Genomic DNA, 23,575 nt, shown 5'->3' on the forward strand with positions numbered 1-23,575 from the left:
CCCTCCCTGGCCTGCCTCCATGCTCATCCCTGCACGGCATGTTTCTCAGCCTCTCCCCACCTCTGCTGCAGCACAGCCTGCGCGGGAGCCCTGAAGTCACGCAATCCCTTCCTCCAGGGCTCAGGCACCCATCGCTTAGATCCTGGCGTTTCCGCTCCCCGGCGTCCCCGCCCCCACCACCGGCCCCAGCCTCCTTCTCCGGGCTGGTCCCTTCTACTCCCCAGCTCTCCCGACCTGGGATCAAACACTTTCCTCAACCCTCGTGTGCGAGTGGGCTTCACAGCACTACCCTCGGTTGTTGGGAGGATCGGAGGATCATGAGCTGTTTGGACATCTGGCCCTAGGCTGGCACCAGTGGGCGCTCTGGGGAGACATCCCCCTCTCCCCTTCAGGATGGCCCCTCCCCAGACTGAGGCTCACACCCTGCCCCTCTCAGCCCCAGGGCCTCAGTGCAGCCTTCCTTTGCCACTTGCAGTTTCCAGCGTCCTCCTCTGGGTCTTAAGTTCTGTAGTAACAAGATTAGAAAGCCATGTTCTCAGACTCTTCTACAGCCACTCTCGGCTGATTTGTCTTCCTCTGTTAGGAGGTATACTCGGTGTCACGGTCTGTGTGTTCCCGGCCCCTCTGAGTTGGACCTGAGTCTAGCGAAGCCGGGGGAAGCCTGGCAGCTGTTGGGCTATTCTTGTGTGGTCACCAGGGTGTGGGGACACCCCCTCAGCGGTGGGGCTGAGTTTTCTCCTCCTTGAGGTCCAAGCTTCCTCTCAGAAGGGGTGGGGGGCGGAGATCAGGGAGGCATGGGGGGGGCTTTTGGTTCCCCAATCTTCTGAAATGCCACCCCAAAGACAGTTATGGGGGGAGCATTCTGTCCACTCAGATGCTGTAATTTCTTCCTGAAGCCAGAGACCCCCCTAAGCCCCCATGGCCTGGGAATGCCGCAGGGGCCAGGACGAAGGTAAAGTTAAGGCTTCAGGAAAACACTGTATGAACAGCCCTGGTGAGTCAAACCACATCGTGGGGCTGAACTGCAGGGCTGGGGAGCAAGGGGACTAGGCTGGCAGCAGGCCCCCTGATGCCTAAGGGTCTCTCTTTCACCCCAAACAGCCCTAAACTCATGCAGAAGTAAGTAGTGCCCAGCACGGGGGAAGCTGGGGCTCCTGGAAATGGATACTGGGGGTGGGGCACTGGGAAGAGAGGGTGAGGTGGGCAGCGCCCTTGGGTGCAGGCAGATGCAGGGGCTGGCAGTGCCAAGGTTGCAGCTAATAGGGGGAGCCAGAAAATTGATATAAACCCCAAAGTCTGAAATACAACCTGAGTGTAGAACACACACACACACATGCACACGCACATCACACGTGGGCACACGCAGAACGCCTGACCGTGTCTCCAGCTGGGGCCTGTCTCCATCCAGGCCCTACAGGCAGAGAAGGAGGGAAGGAGAGGAGGGTACTCACCCCTATCGGCCTGTCGGACGTTTTTCATCCGGATGACCCTCACCGTCAGCAGGTAGCATGGGGATAGCCCCTCCTGTGGAGTGAGAGGACGGGAGATTCACTGTCCAGATGGCCATGACAGGTGGCCCGACAGAGAGCAGCTCAAGCTGGCCACAGGCTCCCGCTGCCCGGACTCCAGGAGGCTCCCCAGAGTCAGTCCGCATTGCGGGGCCCGGGAGGACTCCCTGGTCCCCAGGGGGCCCCAGGCACGAAGGTGGGGTTTTCTCCTCGCCCCTCTCTCAGCCAGCATGCCCTGGAAGGGGGGCAGCTTCACACCTGTTCTGTCCATGTCTTTTCTGTTTGCATCTTGGGACCTGAAGCCCTTGCTCTGAAACTTTTACCCTGGCTTAGATGAGTCTTCGTACCATTGACTCCCAGCCCAGGCCCACAGCAGACGCCACTGGGCTCCTCCAATTCTCCAAACACCTGAGATCACAGAGGCCCCTGAACGTGAGCCTTTACAGCCCACACTGGACACTCCTGTTGCTAAAGTCACTTTACACCTTTTTAATAGGATGCAGTTGTTCTCTATTTAAAATAATATTGGAGTTTGGAAAAACCAAAACTCAAATACTAAAAGTATGAAGAAAAAGAGAATCTCCATAATCTCACCACTCAAAAATGATTATTGTCATCATTAATTTTTTTAATGTTATGATTTTTTATTTTCAACTCAGACTGTCTACACATAGCTCATCTGCCTTGGCTACTATCAGAGGTAATAATATTTGTAATAGCTAGCATCTATTGAACACTTACTGTTTGTCAGACACCTTTCTTAGTTTCTAACCCTCATTAGACCTTTGTAAGAGAGGTGTTGATACCTTTTGTACAGTGGAGATGTGACTGACATGTAACACTGCACTAGTTTTAGGCATACAACACACCGACTTGTATGTAGATATACATCTATGTATGTTACGATATGATCGCTCCAGTAAGCTGAGTTAGCACCCATCACCACATATGGTTACAATTGTTTTGCTTGTTGTGAGAATTGTTGTCATTTTGAGGTCTGTCCTTCCAGCCTCTTCTGGGGCTTAATCCTAACCAGCAGCAGCAGAATGATGGGTGTTGCTGAGGTCCTGAGATAGATGTGCGGTCAGTTTTAGGGTTTTTTCCTGCTCTCTCCCCAGCGTCCGCCTCAAAATCAGAACAGAAGCTGGTCTGGAGGTCATGTACGGTTCCTTCGAAGGGTTCCTTTTGTGAGGCGAACTCTGAAATGTTGAAGGTCTTCATGGCCAATACCTGGCTCTAACAGGATTCTGTTTTGAGCACTATAACTTGGGCCAAAGGCCACACAAACCGTTTCTTTTCTGGCTCTAGAGACATGGCTGTGGCCTTCGGCCAGACCCTCTTGGGCACACTGGGGTCCTTCCTTCTCACTCCCCACCTGGGCAGAGCAGTATCACAGTCCCATCTGGTGCGGAAGGAGGAGTCAGCTTTCACGCAGGCGGATGGTTCGGCAAAGCCTGTTCCCACCGACCCACTTCCTCAGAGGGCAACCGGAGGGCTCCCAGTGGGAAGCCGCCCCAGGCTTCAGCCAGGCAGGGGTCCGTCCTCAGGGGCATTTCATAGTGTCGAAGGGCTCTAAACCCACGGCCCCGGTCCTCTTGGCCCCACTACCTGTCTTCTGCCTTCAGGAGGGCTGCCCTCACCCCTGCCCGGCTCTCTCCTGTCTTCCCTGGGAGGGAACGAGCCTTTGCTGTTTCCCACAGGCCCTCCCCTGGGGTGCCTGCACCTTCCAGGGAAAGCTCTCTGCCGTCATCTTCCCTGAAAACTTCAATGACGATTGACCGTTTCCTCCTACTCGAACTCAGCCACAATGACCACACCAGCTATCACCTGCCGAGTGGCTGCCGGCTGCTGAGTGTTGTGTGTACAACCTCTGCGTGTTGTCTTGCTCAAACCCAACAACACCCCATGGAGCAGTTATTACTGGCCTCACTTCACAGATGGAGAATCTGAGCCTAAGTCCTTCAACTTCTGGCACTCAGCGAGAATCAGAGGGGCCCACCTTTGAATCCAGTTCTAATTCTTAGGCCCAGGCTCCTAACCACGACCTTGCTGCCATCTCTCCTGGAAGCGGCCCCCGGCGCACACGCAGGCAGGTACGGCTCACCCTCATCTCCTCTTCCTCTCGCTCTTAGGATCTATGATAAGAATCTATTTTTCTGACAGATTCTTCTTTTTACCCTGAATTTCCCCAAAGCCGCCAAAGAGCCCCAAGCCCTGGCCATTTTCCCACTTGCCATGCTCTAAGAGGCCACACTCTCTGTCTCTTTTTGAAAAAGGCAGGCACCTCAGGGCCGGAAGGGTTCTTGGAGAACTTTCCACTTTCTCGTAGCCACCGAGGGCTCCTTGCCGTCCACCTGGAGCTTCCGATTACACCTTCCAGCCCAGGCTTTTGCAGGAGACGCCCGATTTCAAAGCCCCCTACAAAGTCCTCTTGCGTCTCCCAGCAGGTGGACAGGGTGCAGAGGGCCCAGGGGAGGGCGGCAGAGGGAACGGGGCACTCAGGTCTCGGGCTTAGATGATTTCAGGAGCCAGCACTGTAAAAAATGACCTTCTTGGTTTAAAATGAGTCTTTTGCTCCCGATATAATACGCTTAATTGGAGTGGGGCTAGAGATAAGCACAAATTCGTGGCCCTAGAGGTAACGGATACACAGCAGAAAAATGCAGAAGAACGAAGCCGAGAGTCTGTGACTGTGCAGATGGGAAGCAGAAACCAGTGGGATTAAGAAACCTGGGTTTGTGGGTGGTTTACAGTGTGCCGACAGCAAGGACGTCGGGGACTTGGATAAGCCCATCCCTAGAAACAGGATGCCCTGGTTGAAACACCCGACGGCAGCCATGGCCAGGCCCTGTGCCAGCTGGGCTGCAGCCCTGGAGCAGGGGCAGGCACGAATCCTGCGGTTTGTCAGGCGTCGAAGGGTCCCAGGGTGAGGACAGGGGCGCACTCAGAATACTGGAGCTCCAAGCAGGGACTGTTCGGCAAACAGCACAGAAATGCGTTTACACACATCAGCAGCCGGCAGAGCTGTGCGGGGAGGATGCGTAGAGAGAAGTTTTCTGGGACACCTTTCCTCAGGCTGCCAACACACGCTGCTTCCAGCTTCCTCCCCAGCCTTGGTCCCTGGGGCTGACCTTGCTGGGACTTCATTTCCCTCCAGACCTCCTAGAACAGGGGCATCTGCTAGCTTGTGTGAAAAAGATGTAGCCCCTTGATTTTCAGGAGCGGCTCTTATGCAATCCAACACTAGCCATTCCCACCCCGTCCCTTTATAGTTAGACCTTTCGGCGGAGAGGCTGGAGCACACAATTCATCACCCTCCTCTGGGGTGCCAGGTGCTGACGCCACATGGGGTGCACTGCATCTGTTCTCACCTGGCCTTCCAGCCCTGCTCTGAAGAAGGTACTATTATACCCACTTTGCAGAGAAGACTGTTTAGAGAAGCTGCATCTGACACGGGTCACACAGCCCAGTGGGGACAGGGCTCAGGTATAGGTCTCCCTGACTGCAGAGCCGCGTGCCTTCCAGCCGCCTGGACACTGGCCCTCACCGTGAATGAACGAAACCAGCTAAAATTTTGCTCCAGGTCGTGCCCTAGACCAGTTCACAGCAGAGGCTGGAGTAAAACCCTTAGCTCCCAACTTTGGACTCTCCTTACACCCTAAGAATCTAGCTACCACTACTAAGTAGCCAAAATGTAGTTACAGGTAGTCCCTCAGGGTCAGGCTCCCAGGGAAGGGGGACAGTGCGGGGGAGGGCCCAACAGCTCTGCTGCAGAAGTGGCGGGTCTGGTGCCCACCCTCGGGTCAGGCACACCCTAACCAGACCAGCCCACAAGGTCTGCGGCACCAATGGCGGGAAGATGGCTCCCCTGGAGCCTGTGGGAACTGCCCTCCCCAGGGCTTCTCAGGGCTGGCCCGGCTAGTGATGCCATCTCCTCCTTTCCAGAAAACTGGGTGGATCCAGCACTTCCTTTCAACACCGTGTCAGAGCTCAGACCAGCCTGGCCATAGCTCCCAGGATGCACAGGCCCGTCCTAAAAGGAGACCATCGGGGTGGGGACTCTGTGGGACCACAGAACATTCCTCAGGTAGTCTGAGCAACATCCCAAACCAGGGGTCACCTGCAAGGAGCCGCTATGGCTGTTTTCCTTTTCGCCACTCAGGCTAGGAGAGGGGGCAGGGCCAAAAGTCCCAGCTCTGAGTCACAGACCTCCCAGGACCTGAGCCGGCAGGCACAGTTCTCAGCTGCTCCCCTCCCCACTTGTAGGTAAGCTTTGCTCCTTCTGTGGAGGGACCGCACAGCCCAGCCCAGGCTCTCGGGGACTCGGGGACTCAGTAAGACTGGAGAAGGGGGAGCAAGTGCTGACCACCTCTGCCACGAAGCCTTCTCAGACCCGCTCTCTCCCTTCCCAGCAGACATCCACTTTTCATCTCGTGTGCTCTCCAGCCAGCTGTTCGCTCTGGAAACCGCAGATGTTTGCACATGTGAAGGATTTGCATTGACCTTCCTAGGACACCCCTGTGACCACAGGAGACTCGCATCTCTGAGACCCTGAGGGCTATTTAGCTGCTAACTAAAATTTCCCAGAGGGCTGTGAGAAATGTGGGCACACCCCTGAAAGCCATGCCTGTTCTGGCCAGGGCAGCAGGGCACCGGCACCATGCAGCACAGAGCTCCCCTCCTGGGGTCCGTGGAGACTGAACAGGGTGTCCATCTCCTACCCCAAAAGACAAGACACTTCCAGGGCATCACTCCTCTCGCTCAGTGATTTAGTGTGGACTGGGGGAAGGTAAAGGTAATAAGTCATTGCTGACAGTCCTACAGCCAATTGGCGTGCCTACAGCCAATCAGAGGTGAAATGACGTAAGAAAGCCAAGACAGAGATGGACCAGGGCCCTGACAATCTGACCATGAACCTGGGGCCTCCCTGCCAGGCTCAGAGGAGTTGGGGAGACCCAGGAATCTTGACCACAGACCCAGGTAAAAGGCTTCTTGGCTGATAGTGACAGGTGGGCAATGTCACTGACCCTCACCAGGTATCACACCACACGCTGACACAGCATGGCCGTTTCGGATGTCCACAGGGTAAGTGCCTGCTCACTGTGAGGACAGGCCAAACGTGGGCCTGCTCCTGGCAGTGCCAAGCCCTGTCCACCCGGCTGCTGGCCTGGTCCCAGGGTGGCCCTGAGCCACTGTGTGGCATCTTGTCAAACTCGTGGGCACCCACAGCTGGGCCAGCCACCGAGGAGCTCCAGCGCCAACTGGGCCAGAACAGGTCCCCAGGTGCTAGGTGGGGCTGCCCCCACAGAGGCACTCCCGTGTTTCTGGAGTCCTCGGTGCCCCAGACCCCCAAGCCTGTCTCCTGCCCTCAGCTCCTGGCCCCACCTGCCCAGCACAGCTTTCTTACCTCCAAGGCACAGGTACCCAAGGGTCTGCCATCTTCTGCTTGGCATGGTTCTGGTAGGTAGTGGGAGATCCAGGCGGGTATCTGCTTCTGGAGCATTGCTGTGGCTCTCCAGCTGGGTGGCGAGGTTGGGAATTTATACTCTGACTCAGAGCTCTGCCCTCTGGATGTCTCTTGGCATTGGCTAGGATTGCCCGGGGAGGGATTAAGGTAGGTAGGCAAGCAGATACGGAGTCCCCGCCTGGATCTCGTAGTACCAAGGGACCCTTCCATCCTCAGATCTTAGAAATGCAGGGACCAGCAGGGGTTCTGACCTTGAGGTCAGCAATCTGCCGACCCTAGAAGCTCAGAATAATCAGCTGTGGGAACGAAGGGTGGCAAGACAAGGGTGCTGACTCTCACAATTTTAGGATAAGTCCCTTCTCTTCAGCTTATTGAGGTCCCAGCTCAGACATGCACCTCTGGGGCGGGGCAGGGGGCATGGTGCCTGCTTTTCTAACTCCACTCAGTCCCATGGCTCAGAGCCAGAGGAGCTGTGGGCAGGGACCTCGTGGAGGCAGGGACCATGGCCAGGGTTCCTAAAGTTAGAGGGTGAAGAAAGAAAACAATTGCCCAAGTCCTTGGTGAGGAGACTTGGTCAAGGGCAAGTGCCCCCAGATGCCCTCCAGGGGGCCAGGAAGAGGGAGGGTGCGCCGGCCCCTGCCTAGTCTCAGGGCAGCTTAGAGGATGCTCCCGCCCCACCCAACTGATCCCTATCTCTGCCCTGGTGGATGGCTCACTAGGGGGCCTGGTGAGGAAGCTTCACCTGCTCAGCTGCCCAGCTCGGTATAGTGGGAGTTTCCTGCCTGAGCTGTCGCCTGGGGCCCCACAACCGGCTTTTCTGGCCCGCAGATTAAAGTACATTTATGAAACTGAGGGTGAGATCTGAACACAGGGCTGATTGGGCACAGGGATGGAGCCTGGTCAGTGGTATCTGTGGGACCTGTCCCCCTGCCAGGTGGGGGGTGTCCCCACCCTGCTCCCCTCTGCCTGCCAGGCCCTCCGGAAGGGGGATGGGGCCTTGGCTTGGACCCCACCCTGCCCATGTCCTTCCTGCCCCTGACATCTATCCCACTGCCAAGGACACCATCTCAGCACTCACTCCTCTCGGTGGACTAAATTCAATTTAGTTTACACACTTAGTGAGTACGGGCTGCATACATGCTAAGAGAGAAAATCCCTTGAAGTTGCTGGCAATCTGTCTGGCAGCTGAACGCTTCCAACCCCTCAGAGGCTCAGAGGTGTGAGTCTCCGTGGTAACAGGGGCATCCTAGGAGGGTGAGTACAAACCCTTCACCGGTGTAACCCTCTGTGGTTGCCAGGGCTTACAGCTGGCTAGAGAGCACAGAAGATGAAAAGTGGGTGTCTGCTGGGAAGGGAGAGAGTGGGTCTGAGAAGATTGGCATCTGAATCGGGTCTTAGAGGACGGCAAAGATTTCAGTGACTAATGAGAGGTGGGAAAGGCATGGCAGGAGAAAGGAACAGCGTGACAAGACTAGGGAGGCCAGGGAGCAGGGTATGCGCAGGCGTACGAGTGGTCTGGTGTCAGAGAAGTGCACGTATAGGAGGAGATGCGGATTTCGGGGTAGAGAGTGGGACACCAAGGGTGGTGGAAGTTGGGCAGAGAAAAGGGAGGCTTCATGAAGGAACAAATCTGGAAAAATATGTTAGGACCCAACTGTTGTGACCCTCAAAGACTATGCTTTAAATTCAGACTTTTTCTCTAGGCAGTGGGGAGCCATCAGTGTTTTATGATTGAGATTATTGTTGACACTGTTCCAGATGTCCCTGTTTTCCTCCCCCTTGCCCACCTCCACCCCCCTCCGCCCAGCTCCCACCCCCTTCCCTCTGGCCACCCCACCCTGTCGTCTGTGTCTGTGGTTACGCACACATGTTCCTTGGCTGATCCCTTTGCCTTCTTCCCTCCAGCCCCCCATCAGTGGCTTTTGAGCAGGAGAGTGCCATGGTCAGAGTTGAACTTCTGGAAGGCAATGCTGACTGATGTGCTTGGCAACCCAACCCACAGCACAGCCGAGTCCTAAAAGGGACAGGGTGAGGAGGTCCAGGGGACCTTCTCCCTGAGGATCCTACCTGTCTTCACATTCTCTCCACTCCCCAGCCCTTCCCCCATGAAACAGGCATAAGGCAAGCCCCCAAATCCAGGGCATTCTTCAAAGCCCGGAACTTGATCCTCTCCTCACTGAAGGAGCCCAGCCCGTCTGGCTTCATCCACGCTACGCGGTGCAGGGAAGATCTAGCTCTCGGACCCTTTTATGAATATTTCCTCATTGTGCATAAACTCCTCAAGACCAGCGCCTCACTGTAGTTAAATGAAATCAACTTAGATAGAAGGTGGGCGGAAGTTTCTTCCTCTGTGCCTTTGCCATCACCTCTGACCCAGGTCGGAGCTGGTGCAACAGCAAACTGAGTCAATGTTCTGTGAGCAAGCCCTTGCTGACTGCCTACTATGCACGCGTCTGGGCACTGAAGGCTCAGGGCAGATTTCAGAAGAGAATTTATGATCTAATGAGGGGGGAACGGGGCTGAATTAAGTGCTAACTTGCCCAGTGTGAATTCCAGTGCAGGGCAGGGCAGGCAGAGGACTCCAGTGTGGGCTCAGGGGGAGCTGGGCTGGGAAGGTGCGGAGTGCCTGGCAGAGAGACAACGTCCATAGACAGAGTCCGGGGTGCCTCGTCCCATCCTCGAATCCACCGTGTCTCCAAATAAACATGCAATTTAAGCTAAACCACCGTTCTTGGCACACACCTGATGCCCTCTCCCTGCTCCCAGAGTTACCTCACGTGGAAGCTCTGCAGCTGTCTCTGCACAAAGTGGAGGGGACTGAGAACCTTTTCACCCAGCACCCCCTCCTCCTTGAGGAGCAGGGACTCCCAGGCCTCTGCCTCTGGCTGTGTCTAGGGACTTGTCAACTGACTCCCATGGTGGGGCGATGGGGACCTGCCTACCACCCACAGCCCCTGAGCCTCAGGTAACCCAGCATTGGGAACTACTTTCCTCCCAGAAGCTCAGCGGACATCACTCCCCTGCGAACACAGCAGGGGTGAATTCTTTACCTTTCCTTTTTCAACACGCCCCAGGCACTGACCCTTCCGTCCCACCCTGCCTTTCAGTAGCTTCTCTCTCCCAGAATCCTCTGCCTCCCACAACTCACCCCCCACACGCCTGACTGGCCAGTGAGCCTTGTGACCACCCCCGTCTACATGTCATTCTCCTGCTCAAGGCTCCTACTGCTTTTCCATTCTCTCCAGCACATTCTGGGTTCCAAAACCTCCCGTACACTAAAGAGAGTCCAGAAACAGCCCTATGTGTGTATCAAATTTTATTCTCTGATAAAGGAAGTATTTCAAATCAATGGGGGAAAGAATAGACTATTATTAGAAAAACTAGCTTACCAGGGGAATAAAACAAAGTTATATCCTATCTTCATGACTACAGAGGAATAAATTCTACAGATTAAATGTCTATTAAAATAATGATCTAGATGATTTAAAATAAAATATCAGAGGATATTTAGATAATATTGGGATGAGAAGGACCTTCTTAAATAAAGCACAGACCTAGGAGCCCACAGGGAAAGCGTGGCCAGGTTTGACTGCAGGGGAATGCAAACCGTGGCAAGCCAGAGGTGCCGTGAGCACTGCTCCACCTCCACGGTGTCTCCCAAGTTTCCCCCTCTTAATAAATATTCATGGGTAACTCAACCACCTTGAAAAAATAACAGTAAAGAGGAGAGAGTCTTGCCCCACCAGATCCTAAAGATCAACTGCAAAGCCACACTAACACAAACAGTAGGTTGTTGGTGCAAGAATAGGACCAAAGGCACAAAAGAGAGGCGTCAGAGACAGACCCTGATATGTAAGGAACTTAATAAATGATAAAATTGGCACCTCAGATCAACAGGAAAAGAGCATACTGTTCTTTTAATGTTTAATAGATGACATGGTCTCCCGTGACTCACTATTTAGAGGAAAGTAAAACAGCATCCCTGCTTAACCCCACATAAAAAGATGGGCTGTAAACAGAATGCACAAAACGGAAAACTATGAAGTTAATAGGAGACAGTGTAGGAGATTCTATTTATGACCCAGGGGCAAGAAGGACTTCTTAAATAACATTTTGAAACCATGGACCATAAAGGGGAAAAACTTCTAAATTTGATTACATAAGAATTAAGGATTTGTGTTAACTAAGAACACACAGAAAAAGTTAACACATCGATAGCTGACAGAATGACAGAATAAGAATAGTCACAATGCACTTCCAACTCGCCAAAGGAGCAAAGTCCAGTGCGTCCAGAGAACTCTGGCCGGCGCTGCATGAGGGAGACGGCTCTGCCGACACACGGATGGACCAAAGACTAGAACCTGCAGCTTACAGAAAGGGAAGCCCCAAAAGCTAATAATAGCTAATAAGCTCTTGAGGAAATGCTCAACATTATTGATAATTGGGACAAGTCCTTGACAATGAGATTTCACTATAGTTATTAAATTGGAAAAGACTTGAGAAAGTCAGACAGTGGTTGCGCTGCCGTATGGAGAGAATGGGACAGCACATGGGGGTGTGGACCAATAACCATCATGAAGGCAGGCATGGGGCCTCACTGTGACCGAGGGGGAGAAGGGCCTGTGTTCTCACTGTCACACTCAGGTGACTTTTGTCCCTCCAGCCCTCCCCCAGCTGCACTGCCACAGCTACAGTCCAGGCCTCCCTCCTCACTCATCTCAACTTCTGCGTTAGCCTAACTGGTTAAGAAACCCCTGCTTCCCCTTTTGCCCTCCTATAAGCCATTCTCCACAGAAGAGGGCAGGTGATCTAGAAACACCAGCTAGGCAGAGTGACTGCCTGATTAAAACTCCCCCATAGCTTCTAGCTGCCCTTTTTTTTTGCCGTGGCTTCGAAAGGTCCTCACACCTGTTCTACTCCATCCCCCATGCGCAAGTTCCAGCTCCACCGGCCCTCCGCGCCCTGAACGTGCCAGAGTCTTTTCCGCTTCAGGGAGTCTGCACTTGTCAGTCCATTGCCTGAAGTCCTCGACCTCCGGCCGTGCATAGCTGGCTCGTCCTCATCCATCAGGGCTCTGCTCAAACGCCGTTTTCTCCAGCAGCCCTTCCCTGACCATCTTCCATAATGTGTGTGCCTTCTGCCCACCTCAGTGCTTCCGTATCGCTCTTGCTCCTAATTTAATTTAATGTATCGTATCTTGAACTATCTTGTTCATTTATTCTTTTTGCCTTTTTCACCAGACCATAACCCTTTTCAGGGCAGGGACACTGCTTGTCTCGTTCGTCAACTGGAAACACCCAGTGCCCCCCGGGAAGGGAATGGTTAGGTTAGCTATGACACATTCACACACTGGATTATTTCACAGATGTCAACAGGAATGAAGCGGCTAATATTTATTGAAAGTTTACAAAGTGACAGGGACCATTCTACATACTTTATATTACCTGTGAAGTAGACGCTACTATTCTCATTTCAGAGAAGAATTGAGACGTGGAGAGGATAAGCAATTTGCACAGGGTCACCATGGGAGGGCGGGCGGCTGGGATGAACGTGGGTCTGGCCCGGGAGTCCTGGCTTCAGCCACTGCACTCCCAGCCTCTCAGTACACAGACTGTCCTGGAAAACTGGGATCCTCCACTACATATTTTTTTAAGCTTCTTAATGCTTCTATGTTCCTTGATAAATAAAGTTAAATTTCCTAAAACAAACATACAGTGAGTAAAGAGAGCTTCACAACATAAAGTAAAACAAACATCACTCTCCAATTAATGAGAGATAAAAATCAACCACAGAAGTTAATATATCAAGATGTCTCAGAACTTCTGGCCAACAAAAACTTCTGGCCAACGAACTAGATATGACTGTATTTTATGATGACAAGGTTAAAAAAAAAAACAGACAGAGAGATGACAAGAAAGGACTTAGGTCATATTTATATTCTTAGTGTTATCAATGGATCTGGGACACAGATATTTTCTGTCCTTCTTCTTTATCTTTACAGCAAGATGTTAAGGTCTGGCTCAGTGCTTTGCATTTTCAAAGCACTTGTATCCACAGCTCAAACTTGTGGTCACTGGTTTCTACTAGATTTTATTGAGCCTATGTTTTATTTTACAGTCTCTGCCTCTATCACATAGCAAGGTTGCCTTGAGCCTTTTGTACACTGAGTTTACTCTGTCACTGGTCACCTCTGTGAGGATGACATTGTCATTGTCTCAAACCTGACTGAATGTGGTATAGTTGATTGAGGGTCTGAACTTCGACATTTCATACACCTGAATTTGACATGGGTTCAGCTACATATTAGCTGTATGAACTTGGGTAAATTTATCTCTCCAAGCCTGAGTTTCTCCACCTGTAAAATGAAAAGCCTAATAGTTCTTACCTCATAGGGTGGTCGTGAAGACTAAGTGAGATCAAAGATCAGCCCTGACTGGTGTGGCTCAATTGGGCCTCATTCTGTAGAGCAAAAGGCAGATGGTTCGACTCCTGGTCAGAGCACATGTGTGGGGTGTGGCTTCGGTCCCTGTTTGGGGTGCATTCAAGAGGCAACTTTCCCTGCCTCTCTAAAAATACATACATAAATAAAATTTTTATTATTTTTATTTTTTATAAAGATTTTATTTATTTTCAGAGAGGGGAAGGGAGGGAGAAAGAGAGGGAGAGAAATATCGATGTGAGAGAGAAACATGGATCGGTTGCCTCATGCACACCCCCTCCTGGGGACCTGACCTGCAACCCAGGCATGTGCCCTGACTGCGAAGATACCAGTGAGATTTTGGTTCACAGGCTGGTGCTCAGTCCACAGAGCCACACCAGCCAGGGAAATAAGTAAAATTTTTCAGAGAATCTTAGCACATGGCCAGACCTTACTCAGTGATGGATTCACTGTAAGAGGTGTGATACACAGTACAGTAACATCGGTGACACAAAGATGTCATTTCTGCCCCAAGGAGCTCACAACCTAAGCTGGATGAGACAGAAAAGTCATTCAAATGGTCTTAGGATGATCATGTCACATATGAGGAGAGGTGTGAAAATATGCCACCCAGAATACATGGCCACCCAGGACTGGGAAGGTCAGATGAGGTTGTTTGGGGAGGAAGAACTTGAACTTGACCTTGAAGGAGGGCTAGGGACCTGATCAATGAAGAAGCAGTAAAAAGTCACTTTGATCAGGTGAGACAGCATGAGCGAAGTTGTGAAGACTCAGAAACAAGATTAAAGCAACTCCCAGATATCAAGTGTAAGAATTACATTCTTTTGTTGGCAATGATGACTTATGGAAGGTTTTTGAGCAGACTGTTTAAGAAAAAAGCCAGCCTGACTGGGTGGCACAGTTAGTTGGAACACCATTCTGTGTACCCTAAGTTTGTGCGTTTGATTCCCTAGCAGGGCACAGACCTAGGTTTCGGGTTTGACCCCCCGTTGGGGAAAGCATGGGAGGCAACAGATCTCTCTCTCTCTCTCTCTCTGTCTCTCTGCTCCCCTTCCTCCTTCTCTAAAATCAATTAAAAAAAACATATCCTCTGGTGAGATTTAAAAAAAAAGAAAGAGCAAATTCCACTCCTACAGGTGGAACAGGTGACTATCAGCACTGTGTGGTTTCAGTCAGCAGGGACGGAGGCGCGCCTTACTTCATCTGCCGCCTGTGGCTCCTTGGGGCAAGCTGTGGCCTGTAAGAAGCACCTAACAAATGTCCCTCCCTCTTCACCTATGAGGAATATCCTCTGGGTCTTGTGCTATCCAAACAGCCTGCGTGTCATATGCAGATTGGCCCCCCGTGTCATGCAGATTGTTCCTCAGATTCACTAGCTGTAGCTCTGGGCCTGAGGGAACGGGGCTCCGGAAGAGAAGTCTGCGTGTCTGTGGAGAAGGAGGAGAAGGAACTGGAAGCAGAGCCAGTGCCAGAGGGAAATGGTGGTGCCAGAGGGAGACATTGGCAGGCCGGGCTGCAGCCTCCATTCCTTTCCTTACTTCTCCTCCGGTTGGCTGGGCCAGGCCAGAGCAGAGCCTGCCCGTCTGTGTCAGGTTCGGGCCAGGCTGAGTGTGTGGGCGGGCTCTGCCTTTCCCTCCGTCTGCTTTATAGGGACAAAGGGGCCTCTTGCTGGACTCGAGAATGGATGTGGGCAGAGGCCCAGTTGGACAGGAGTCACCCTGGCCATGGAGTCCACACTGCGCCAAGTGCCAGCCCCGGGCGCTTCGCTAAATGGCAGCAGCTGACTTTTCACTGGAGCCCATTCACCGAGTGCCCGTGAGGTGCCGGCACTGGGCTCGGCCTCTGGAGAAACTGATTCTGAACAGAGACTTCTTCCAAGTAAGGGACTCTTTGGTTAGAAAATCTCTTCCCCTGAGAGTCAAAGATTTACCAAAAAGTAAAAAATAAATAAATAAATAAATTAAAAAAAAGAAAGGAAGAAATGTAAACATTTTAGCCTATGCCGTTTTGTCTTCTGTTCTGGTCCCTGCAATCCCCACAATTCGCTCCTCCCTCAAACTGTCCTCTGCCCCAAGGAAGGAGCCCATTTTGAAAACACAAGGAGAAACACAAGTTATATCTTGGCTTCTGAACTTCTCTAGGCCTCAGTTTTCCTGAAAAATAATAGTTAAGAAAATACTTAGACAGTCGTTTATCCTATGGTGTGCCCTCACCTCCACTGTCCAACAGGAAAGGCTTATCAGAGACTCTTGGGATCCCTTGTTGGGGAGACGTGCATTCTGCTTGCCACTGACCGCAGGGGGGTGCAGCTTCACAGAGGTGCCCTTTGCTCACCAGAGAGGAGAGGGAAGAGGCCGGGGCAGACTCGTGACTCATGGAAACTCCCCAAGGCTGCCGGAGGGGTCCCAGAAGTTGAGAGCAGTGGACATGCAACAGCTGGCAGGGTCGTGCGAGCCAACAGTGGGGATTGTTCAGCTGGGGGTGCTGGAGGCTGAGGCCCCAGCTCAGTGAAAGCCACATGAAGGGGTGCTGGACGACAGCCCAGCGGGATGATGGCACCTTTGCAAAACTGATCACTCGGAGAATTGACTTTTACTCTTTTACTTTAAAAACCAACTTCATTGAGGTATAATTTAATATAATTAAGTGTACCTATTTGATGAGTTTCGACAAATATATAAAACTGTGTAACTACCACCACAATAAAGACATAAATCATTTCCATCACCCCCCAAATTGCTTCACAGCCCTTGTAGTAAATCCTGCCCTGCCCCCTGGGCCCCAGGGAACCACGGGTCTGTTTTCTGTTGCTATAGATTAGAAGTGTCTTTTCTAGGGTTCACGTAAATGAAATGATAGTGTTCAGTCTTTTGTGGCTGACTTCTTTTATTTAATGTAAGGTTTTTGAGATTTATCCATGTTGTTTTGAGTTCATTCTTTTTCATTGCCATGTAATATTCCATTGTAAAACTATTACAGTTTATCCATTCATCAGCTGAAGGAAAAAGTTGTTTCTAATTTTTAGAAATTAGGAATAAAGCTGCTATAAACAGTCAACATGGATTTTGTGTAAATGTGAGTTTTCATTTCTCTTGGGTAAATACCTATGAGTAGGATGGCTAGCTAGCTTTGCTTGATTTTTACAAAGTCACTCAGAGCTAAGAGTGATGTTGAACCTGGGCTCTTCTGGCGATCCCAGTTCCCTGGACACAAGCTCTGTCCTTGACACGTCTCCACTCTTCCTCCTTTCTCTCATTTTCTTTCCCTCCTCTCCCTTCATCCTGCTCTTTCTCCCGTTAGCTTTCCTTTTGCCTTCCCATCCCACAGGCCTTTCCAGCTGAGTTTGAGGGAATCCACAGGGCAGGTGGGGGCGGGGGACTGAGCTCCTGGCTTCGTGCACAGAGGGGTAGTGGAAACGAAGCCCTCACTTTTCTTGGTCCGAGATTGGCTGACCAAGCACCCTCACCAAACTCTGCCAAGTCTTCTAACAGCTCCTCAGGTGGGGCGCTTGGGGGGACTCCCAGTCTTCATAGACAGATGGCCAAGGGCCTTCTAGCAAGTTCAGCTCCCAGGGCTATTGTTTTGAGAACTGTATCCAATGGTTCTAGTCTACCCCACTTACTGATGCTCTGTTTTTTTGACTAAATTTGGTTCTAGAAGTTCTAAAAAGGAATATAATTCTCCACTGGTCGCATCTGTTTCAAGCCCCTGAGCTGAGGTTCGGTGCTCACCTCCTGAGAGGCCCTCTCCGTCATCTTGCAGGGCAGGGAAGATGGGGACAAGGGTGATGTTGGCCAGGGGTGGCCCATGAATAACAGATGCCTTCATACCAAGCCTCGGATTTTGACAGGGACCGGCAGAGTTGAGGAATGTCCTGACTCCTTGTTGCTTGCAAGGTCAGCGACCACTCGTGTTCAGGAAAGTACTGTGGGGTGGTGGGCAGAGCACTGGACTGGAAGCCAGGAGCCATGGGCTCCAGTTCTAACTCTGCCATAGGGTATGAAACAAGTGGCTCCCCCTCTCTGGGCTTCCCTTTCCTCTTCTGTAAAGCGGGAGGTTGGATGAGGTCGGCACAGAACCCCGGCAGCAGGGCCTGGCACCTGCACCTTTTCACCATGCCAGGTGAGTCTGACCCACACACAGAGAGACCATTGACCCGGGTGGCCTCAGAGTCCCTTCTGGCCGCTGACTTCTGGGGTCTGGCCTGCCCTGCTGCCCACGGAGGCCGTGCCATGCTTGGGCACCAGCTCAGAATGGCCTTCTCTGTAAGATATGACTGACGCCAAACTGTGCAAACAGGGTGCTTGATGCCAGAAAGGAGAAGAGGCTAAGAATCGGGTCAGGCAGACGTTTGGTGAAGAGGATGGGAGACTTTATAAGGGGCACATTGGGGGGATTTGGAAACAGAGCTTAAGGCCTGTCTTCTGCAGGATCCAGGGCGGGCGACTCCTCTTAACCACCCCGCCCCCACACTGTGCGCCTGTGTGTGAGTTCATGTGTGTGTGTGAGTGTAAGAGCGTGTGTTTTGTGTGTGAAAGTATGTGCGAGAGTGTGTGTGTTATATGAGTGTATGTGAGTGTGTTTTGTGTGTGTGTGAGTGTGCAGTGTGTGTACGCCCACCCCTTGGGAAGAGAGGCACATACGCTCTATCCTACGGTGCAGACCCGCGGGAGGACGGAGGGCCCTGCGCCCAAAATGGGGGATGAACTCCAATCGCACCGAAGTCAGTTAGTGCATCAGCCCCTGTGGGGCCTAGAACATGACCCTGAAGGCCCATTTCCAGCTGTCCCCACAAACCTCAGCCCTGCTTACTCTGCTGGGTTCTGGCTTCAAGTAAGCCTTGAAACTGCTTTGGCAAAATACCCTCAGAGTTTTTTAGTCACTTGTGGTTTGTCTGAAGGTAAGGATCCAGGTTTGAGTTAAAGATTTTGCACTGAGGGAGTGGAAAGTGGCTGAGCTGGCTCTGACACAGTGCTGACTTCTGGGAGACCCACGGTCTCCTGGCTGCCTGCCCAGCCTCCTTACAGGCTTTGCCTGGTTGGGGAGGAGAGAACCAGTGCCAGGGCCTGGAAAGCAGAGATGCCAGGAGGACACACTGGGACAAAGGGCATCTTGGGGTGGTGCAGTGGGTGGGGCTGGCCTTTGGGACTGACTGTGTAATCAGGTTGCTTTAATCTAGGTAAGGCTGAAGACTCAGGTGACCCAAGCACAGTGGGCAGAAGGGGGCCTTTGGTCCGTGAGAGAGGCAAGAGCCACTGCCTGCAGCCCGGCCCTGCCTGCCTCCAGCAGTGTGGGAAAGCTGCCTCCTACTCTGTCCAGAGTAGGCCCTGGAGGGGGCTGGGCTCAGGCCTTATATCCCTATGTGTGGGAGCTGAAGGCATTGAGACCATCTCCTACTAAGTTCAAGTGACATCTTCTCCTTCTAAACATGCATTTGTAAGGGTGTGGTGAGCAGGGGTAGTGGGGTCTGTACCTCTTTCTGGCAATGCAGATCTTCAGACAGAAGGACTTGGTGTCCAAAAGAGCAGACCCGATGCCTCCCACCTCCCTGCTGCAACTATCCTGGAGCCCTTAGCTCCCATTGGCTGCAAATAGTAACTGAAGACTCATCTGAGAGTGACCAACCACCCCAGTTTGCACAGAATGAGGGACTTTCAGTGCTAAAAGCAGAGTCCTGGGCAAATCAGAATGACTGGCTATCCTATTCCTAACTTCCCTTGAAAATATATTTTGAAGCAGAGATTAAGTACCTGGCATGCCAGACTGGGATTTGTAATTATTTGTATTTATGTGGCTTTGCCTCTTAACAGCACATCCACACCTTTCACTTTCCCCTTTTCTTTCCCCACTCCCCAGGCCCATTACCTCTTCTCTCTCCTGAGCTCCAAGGGCCCTTCTTCTGCCTCTGTAACCTGTGTCCTGAGCCTATGTCTTCCACCGCTCACTTCTGCTGCCTCTGTGACTTTCTAAATAAACTTTCTCTTATAGTTTGAATATAATTATTCATATTTATTTATAATTACTTCTAAGCTTTATAATTATTGGAGGCAAGATCATTTGATTGTTATCTGATTTCATTTTGGAGTATATGAACAAAATCCACATGGGACAACTCCAGGTATTAGGCCAATGCTGAGGTTCAGGGATGAATGAGTCTGCATGTGGGATCCTGGTGTAGAGGACATAATGACTCCCACCATCTCTTTCCCCTTCCTCTGATTAGAGAACACCCTTTTCCTTAGGAATGTTATAGAGCTATCAGTCATGGAGAATCCCACCCACCCCTGCCTAAGGACAGCACCTGACCAATCTGGCCAATGGGCATTCCCAATCTTTTAGTCTCAATGATTGATCAGGAACAATTCAATCTCCTCTTCCTTCTTTTTAGAACTATATAGGTGGTTTATCATCTTGAATACATCTTTCCAGCCCCTTCTGGCCTGGAAAGTTTCTGTTGAAAAATTGGTTGACAGTCTTATGGGAGCTCTCTTGTAGGTAACTAATTGCTTTTTCTCTTTCTGCTTTTAAGATTCTCTATTTGTTTTTAAACTTGTGCGTTTTAATTATGATGTGTCTTTGTGTGGGGCTCTTTGGGCTCATCTTGTTTTGGATGCTCTGTGCTTCTTGGACTTGTATATCTATCTTTTTCACTGAGTTAGGGAAGTTTTCTGTCATTATTTTTTTCAAACAGGTTTTCAATTTCGTGCTCTCTCTTCTCCTTCCAGCACTCCCATGATGCAAGTGTTGATGTGCTTGAAGTTGTTCCAGAGGATCCTTATACCATCTTCACTTTTTTTGGATTCCTTTTTCTTCTTGCTGTTCTGATTGGGTGTTTTTTCTCCCTTCTATTCCAAATTGCTGGTTTGATTCTCAGCTTCATATACTCTACTATTGATTTCCTGTAAATTATCCTTAATTTCAGTGGTCCTTTTTCATGCTGTTGAGGTTTTCACTAATTTCCTTGAGCATCCTTACCACCATTGTTTTGAACTCTGCATCTAGTAGCTCATTTGCCTCCATGTCATTTAGTTCTTTTTCTGGAGATTTCTCCTATCAGCTAGGTATGAGATTTTGGGAGATGATCACTTAGTTTATAGAATGTCTGACTGATTACCTGGGTATACACCTAAAACTAATATAATATTGTATGTCAACTATAATAGAAAAATAAAAAATGATTAAATGGCAAAACAAAAAAAATTATATGGATGGAGAGAGAAAGAGAAAGAGAGAGGGATTATTCTTTTCTCTGGATTATGAACTCTGAGGACACTGGCTGTCATCTTTGTCACCATGTGGAAAGACTCAGCCTAAGAAACAAAGTCGCCATAGAAAAAAGCAAAGTTGGGAGAAAAATAGGAAGTTCTAAAGACACGGCTGAAACACTATATCCAGCTATCTCTGAAACCCACATACCACTTGGACTTTCCTGTTACATGAGACAATAAAGGCAGTTTTTCTTCTCTTACATTTATTTGAGTTTAGCTCCAGTTACTCTGTCACTTGTGACTGAAGGAGTTCTGACTAATACACTTGGCTGCCACATCTGTGGCAGGTCTCCACTTGTGGTCCTCCAGCAGGGAGAGGGGAGGGGAGGGTTACCTGGGTGTGTCCTCTCTTGTCTTCTGAAATTAGTCCCTTCCACTTGTAGACTAGGGAAACCACATCTCCTCCGGGATACATCTAGGGTGGGAGGCAAGTATCTGTGCTCGTGCCTTTAGGAGCCTCTTCTGGGCATAAGGGGGCAAGAGCTTTTCCAAGTCCTCTCTCTCATCTGCCCCAATACAACCCCTGGATTTGCTGGGGTCTCTCTCTGGTCCCTGACTCTGGAAGTCAACCCTGTAATGCGTCTACCTCCCACTCACATACCTTCCTGCTTTTGTGACATTACCAACATAGATAAAGCCTATTACAGTCATGGGAGGACCACCCATTGCCTGAATCATTCCATTGCAACACCTGGTAAAATGGGATGGCAAAGAGCATTGGTTACTGCCCCTGTCTAGAGCCAGGAGAGGGGAGGGTGCTCCCCGGTTGGGGGTGGATAGAGGCAGTCACCTTCTCCCTGTGAGTAAGGCTGCATTGGAGGAAGGAAAAGGCAGCCAGGATGAGGCAGGCCCAGGAGATAAAGCACAGGAAGAAGCAGTAGTGGAAAGACCACACGGAAATATAAATCATGTCCTATGAATCGGGGTAAGAATTCACAAATGAACTCAACACTTGACCTTCAGGATGACTTCCTAACCTGAAGATACCCTGCAAGGAGAGAATGGGAGGAGGGAAGAGGGGTGGGGCAGCTTGGGGGTCAAGAGATTGCTTTCCTGCCAAGATAAAGCCGTCTCTCAGGAAAGCACACTTTCCTGCTTAACTTCTAATTTGAATTTCTCCTTTTAAAAAATTATTAAGCAATATTTATGAAATACAAAATGTATAAAGAGTAATAAAATGAACATCCATGAACCCCAGCTTAAAAAATAAAACACTGGTAACAAAAGTTGAAGTCTCCTTGTCTGGTCACTTCATGTCTAGTCTCTCCTTACCTAGTCACTTCTTCTTTCCCTTCCTCGGAATAATCACAAACCTCAACTCATAGCTGTCACTCGCATGTGTTTCTTCATTCTTTTTCTGCAGAGGTATGTATTTCCAAGCTCTGTTTGGTATTATTTTGTATATTCTAAACTTTGGATGAGTAGTATCATATAAAGGTTATACATTCTGTAGTAAACTTTTTTCCTCCACTAGATATTATGTATATTGGATTCACCTGTATTGATAAGTATAGATCTGGCTCATTCATTTTCAGAGCTGTGAACTATGCCACAATTTATGTATCCACTTTTATATGATGGACATTTAAGCTTCCAATTTTTTGCTATTAATACTATATTTCATCAACTCTAAGGCACACCCCATTTAAAAATCTCCAAATTCCCAGTATCCCATTTTAAAATCTCTAAATTAAGGGATACTTCTTAAAAATGATGATGTGCAATACTTTAATCAGCAGCATTTTCTGTTAGCGACTGTACCTTGCATTCAATGAAGAATAGTACAAGCAATGCTACTGTGAGCTTTCTTGTACATGTCAGGTTTCTTTAGTGTATATAAATTGCTGGGTTTAAGGTATATTATGGCTAATTTTATTAAATACTGCCAAATTTTTCCCCAAGGTAATTTTTTTTTATTTTAATCATTGTTCAAGTACAGTTTTCTCCCCTACCCAAGGTAATTTTTATTGATTTACACTTTCACCACTATGTAAGAGAATTTCCATTAAGGTATACTAAGGTGTATCATCTGACTTTTTGAGTTTCACTAATTTGGTGAGTATAAAATGGTATCCCATGGTGATTTTAATGTGTTTTTTTCCTGATTATTAATAATCTTGGGCACCTTTTCAAGATTATTTACTTTCTCTAACCCATATTCTTGGGACACTTCATCAATGCCCCTGCTTTGGGCCTCCTTACACTCTTTTACTACAGCCAAACCCAAAATCCATCAATACTTATCAATACACTTATCAACAGCAGTAGTTATCAAAATCTACAAAACTACTGATGCCCAAGTAATTTCACTCCAGGAAACTCACACTAAGAGAAAAAAATGCTGCTTAGCTTAAAAATGTTAAATGCATGTAAAATTTTGATGGTTAAGAACTGAAAATCACCCAAATGCTCAATATTGGTAGATATATTAATAAATTATGGCATGTTACTACAATGGAATTCTATGCAGTCATTAAGAAGAAAACTATAAAGAGAATGTATCTATCAATCTATTTATCTGAATTTAAGACATAATAATACTGGCTGATTATAAAAATAAGTAAGCAAAAATCATAAGTAAGTTTTCCTATAAAAATCATAACCACAAGAGAAAGTAAGATCCCATACATAATAGCAATGAAAATAAAATAAACATACCTGGGTGGGGGGAATAAACAACAAATTTACATGTGAAAATGATGGCATTACAGATTAATAGGGAAAAGATGGATTATTTGACATTGAGTTGAAAAATTATACATTTTCTAAACAAACCAATTTACCATTTGGAGAAAGAAATAATCCATACCTCACTCCTTATATTAAAATAAATTTCAGGTGTAAATATAACCTACCTGGTTATTGTTTTACCATCATTAGTGAGGAAATAAGA

At 49.5% G+C, this 23,575-nt stretch overlaps 1 protein-coding gene across 2 annotated transcripts in view; it reads right to left on the reverse strand.

Moving 5' to 3' along the window:
- Positions 1-23,575, reverse strand: part of PLA2G4E (phospholipase A2 group IVE) — a 58,048-nt gene that overhangs the window by 25,811 nt on the left and 8,662 nt on the right. The window contains exons 1-2 of one of the 2 annotated variants that reach the window (XM_028506834.2): positions 6,916-7,031; positions 1,452-1,524 (exon numbers count right to left, since the gene is read on the reverse strand). In XM_028506834.2, the coding sequence (XP_028362635.1) occupies positions 1,452-1,524; positions 6,916-7,011 (169 nt within the window). In that variant the 5' untranslated portion in view covers positions 7,012-7,031. Of the gene's footprint in view, positions 1-1,451; positions 1,525-6,915; positions 7,032-23,575 lie in introns of those variants that run through there. The other variant, XM_036032059.1, reaches the window with a different exon arrangement.

Source organism: Phyllostomus discolor, chromosome 1, assembly GCF_004126475.2.
Source record: "Phyllostomus discolor isolate MPI-MPIP mPhyDis1 chromosome 1, mPhyDis1.pri.v3, whole genome shotgun sequence".
Lineage (NCBI taxonomy): Eukaryota > Metazoa > Chordata > Mammalia > Chiroptera > Phyllostomidae > Phyllostomus > Phyllostomus discolor.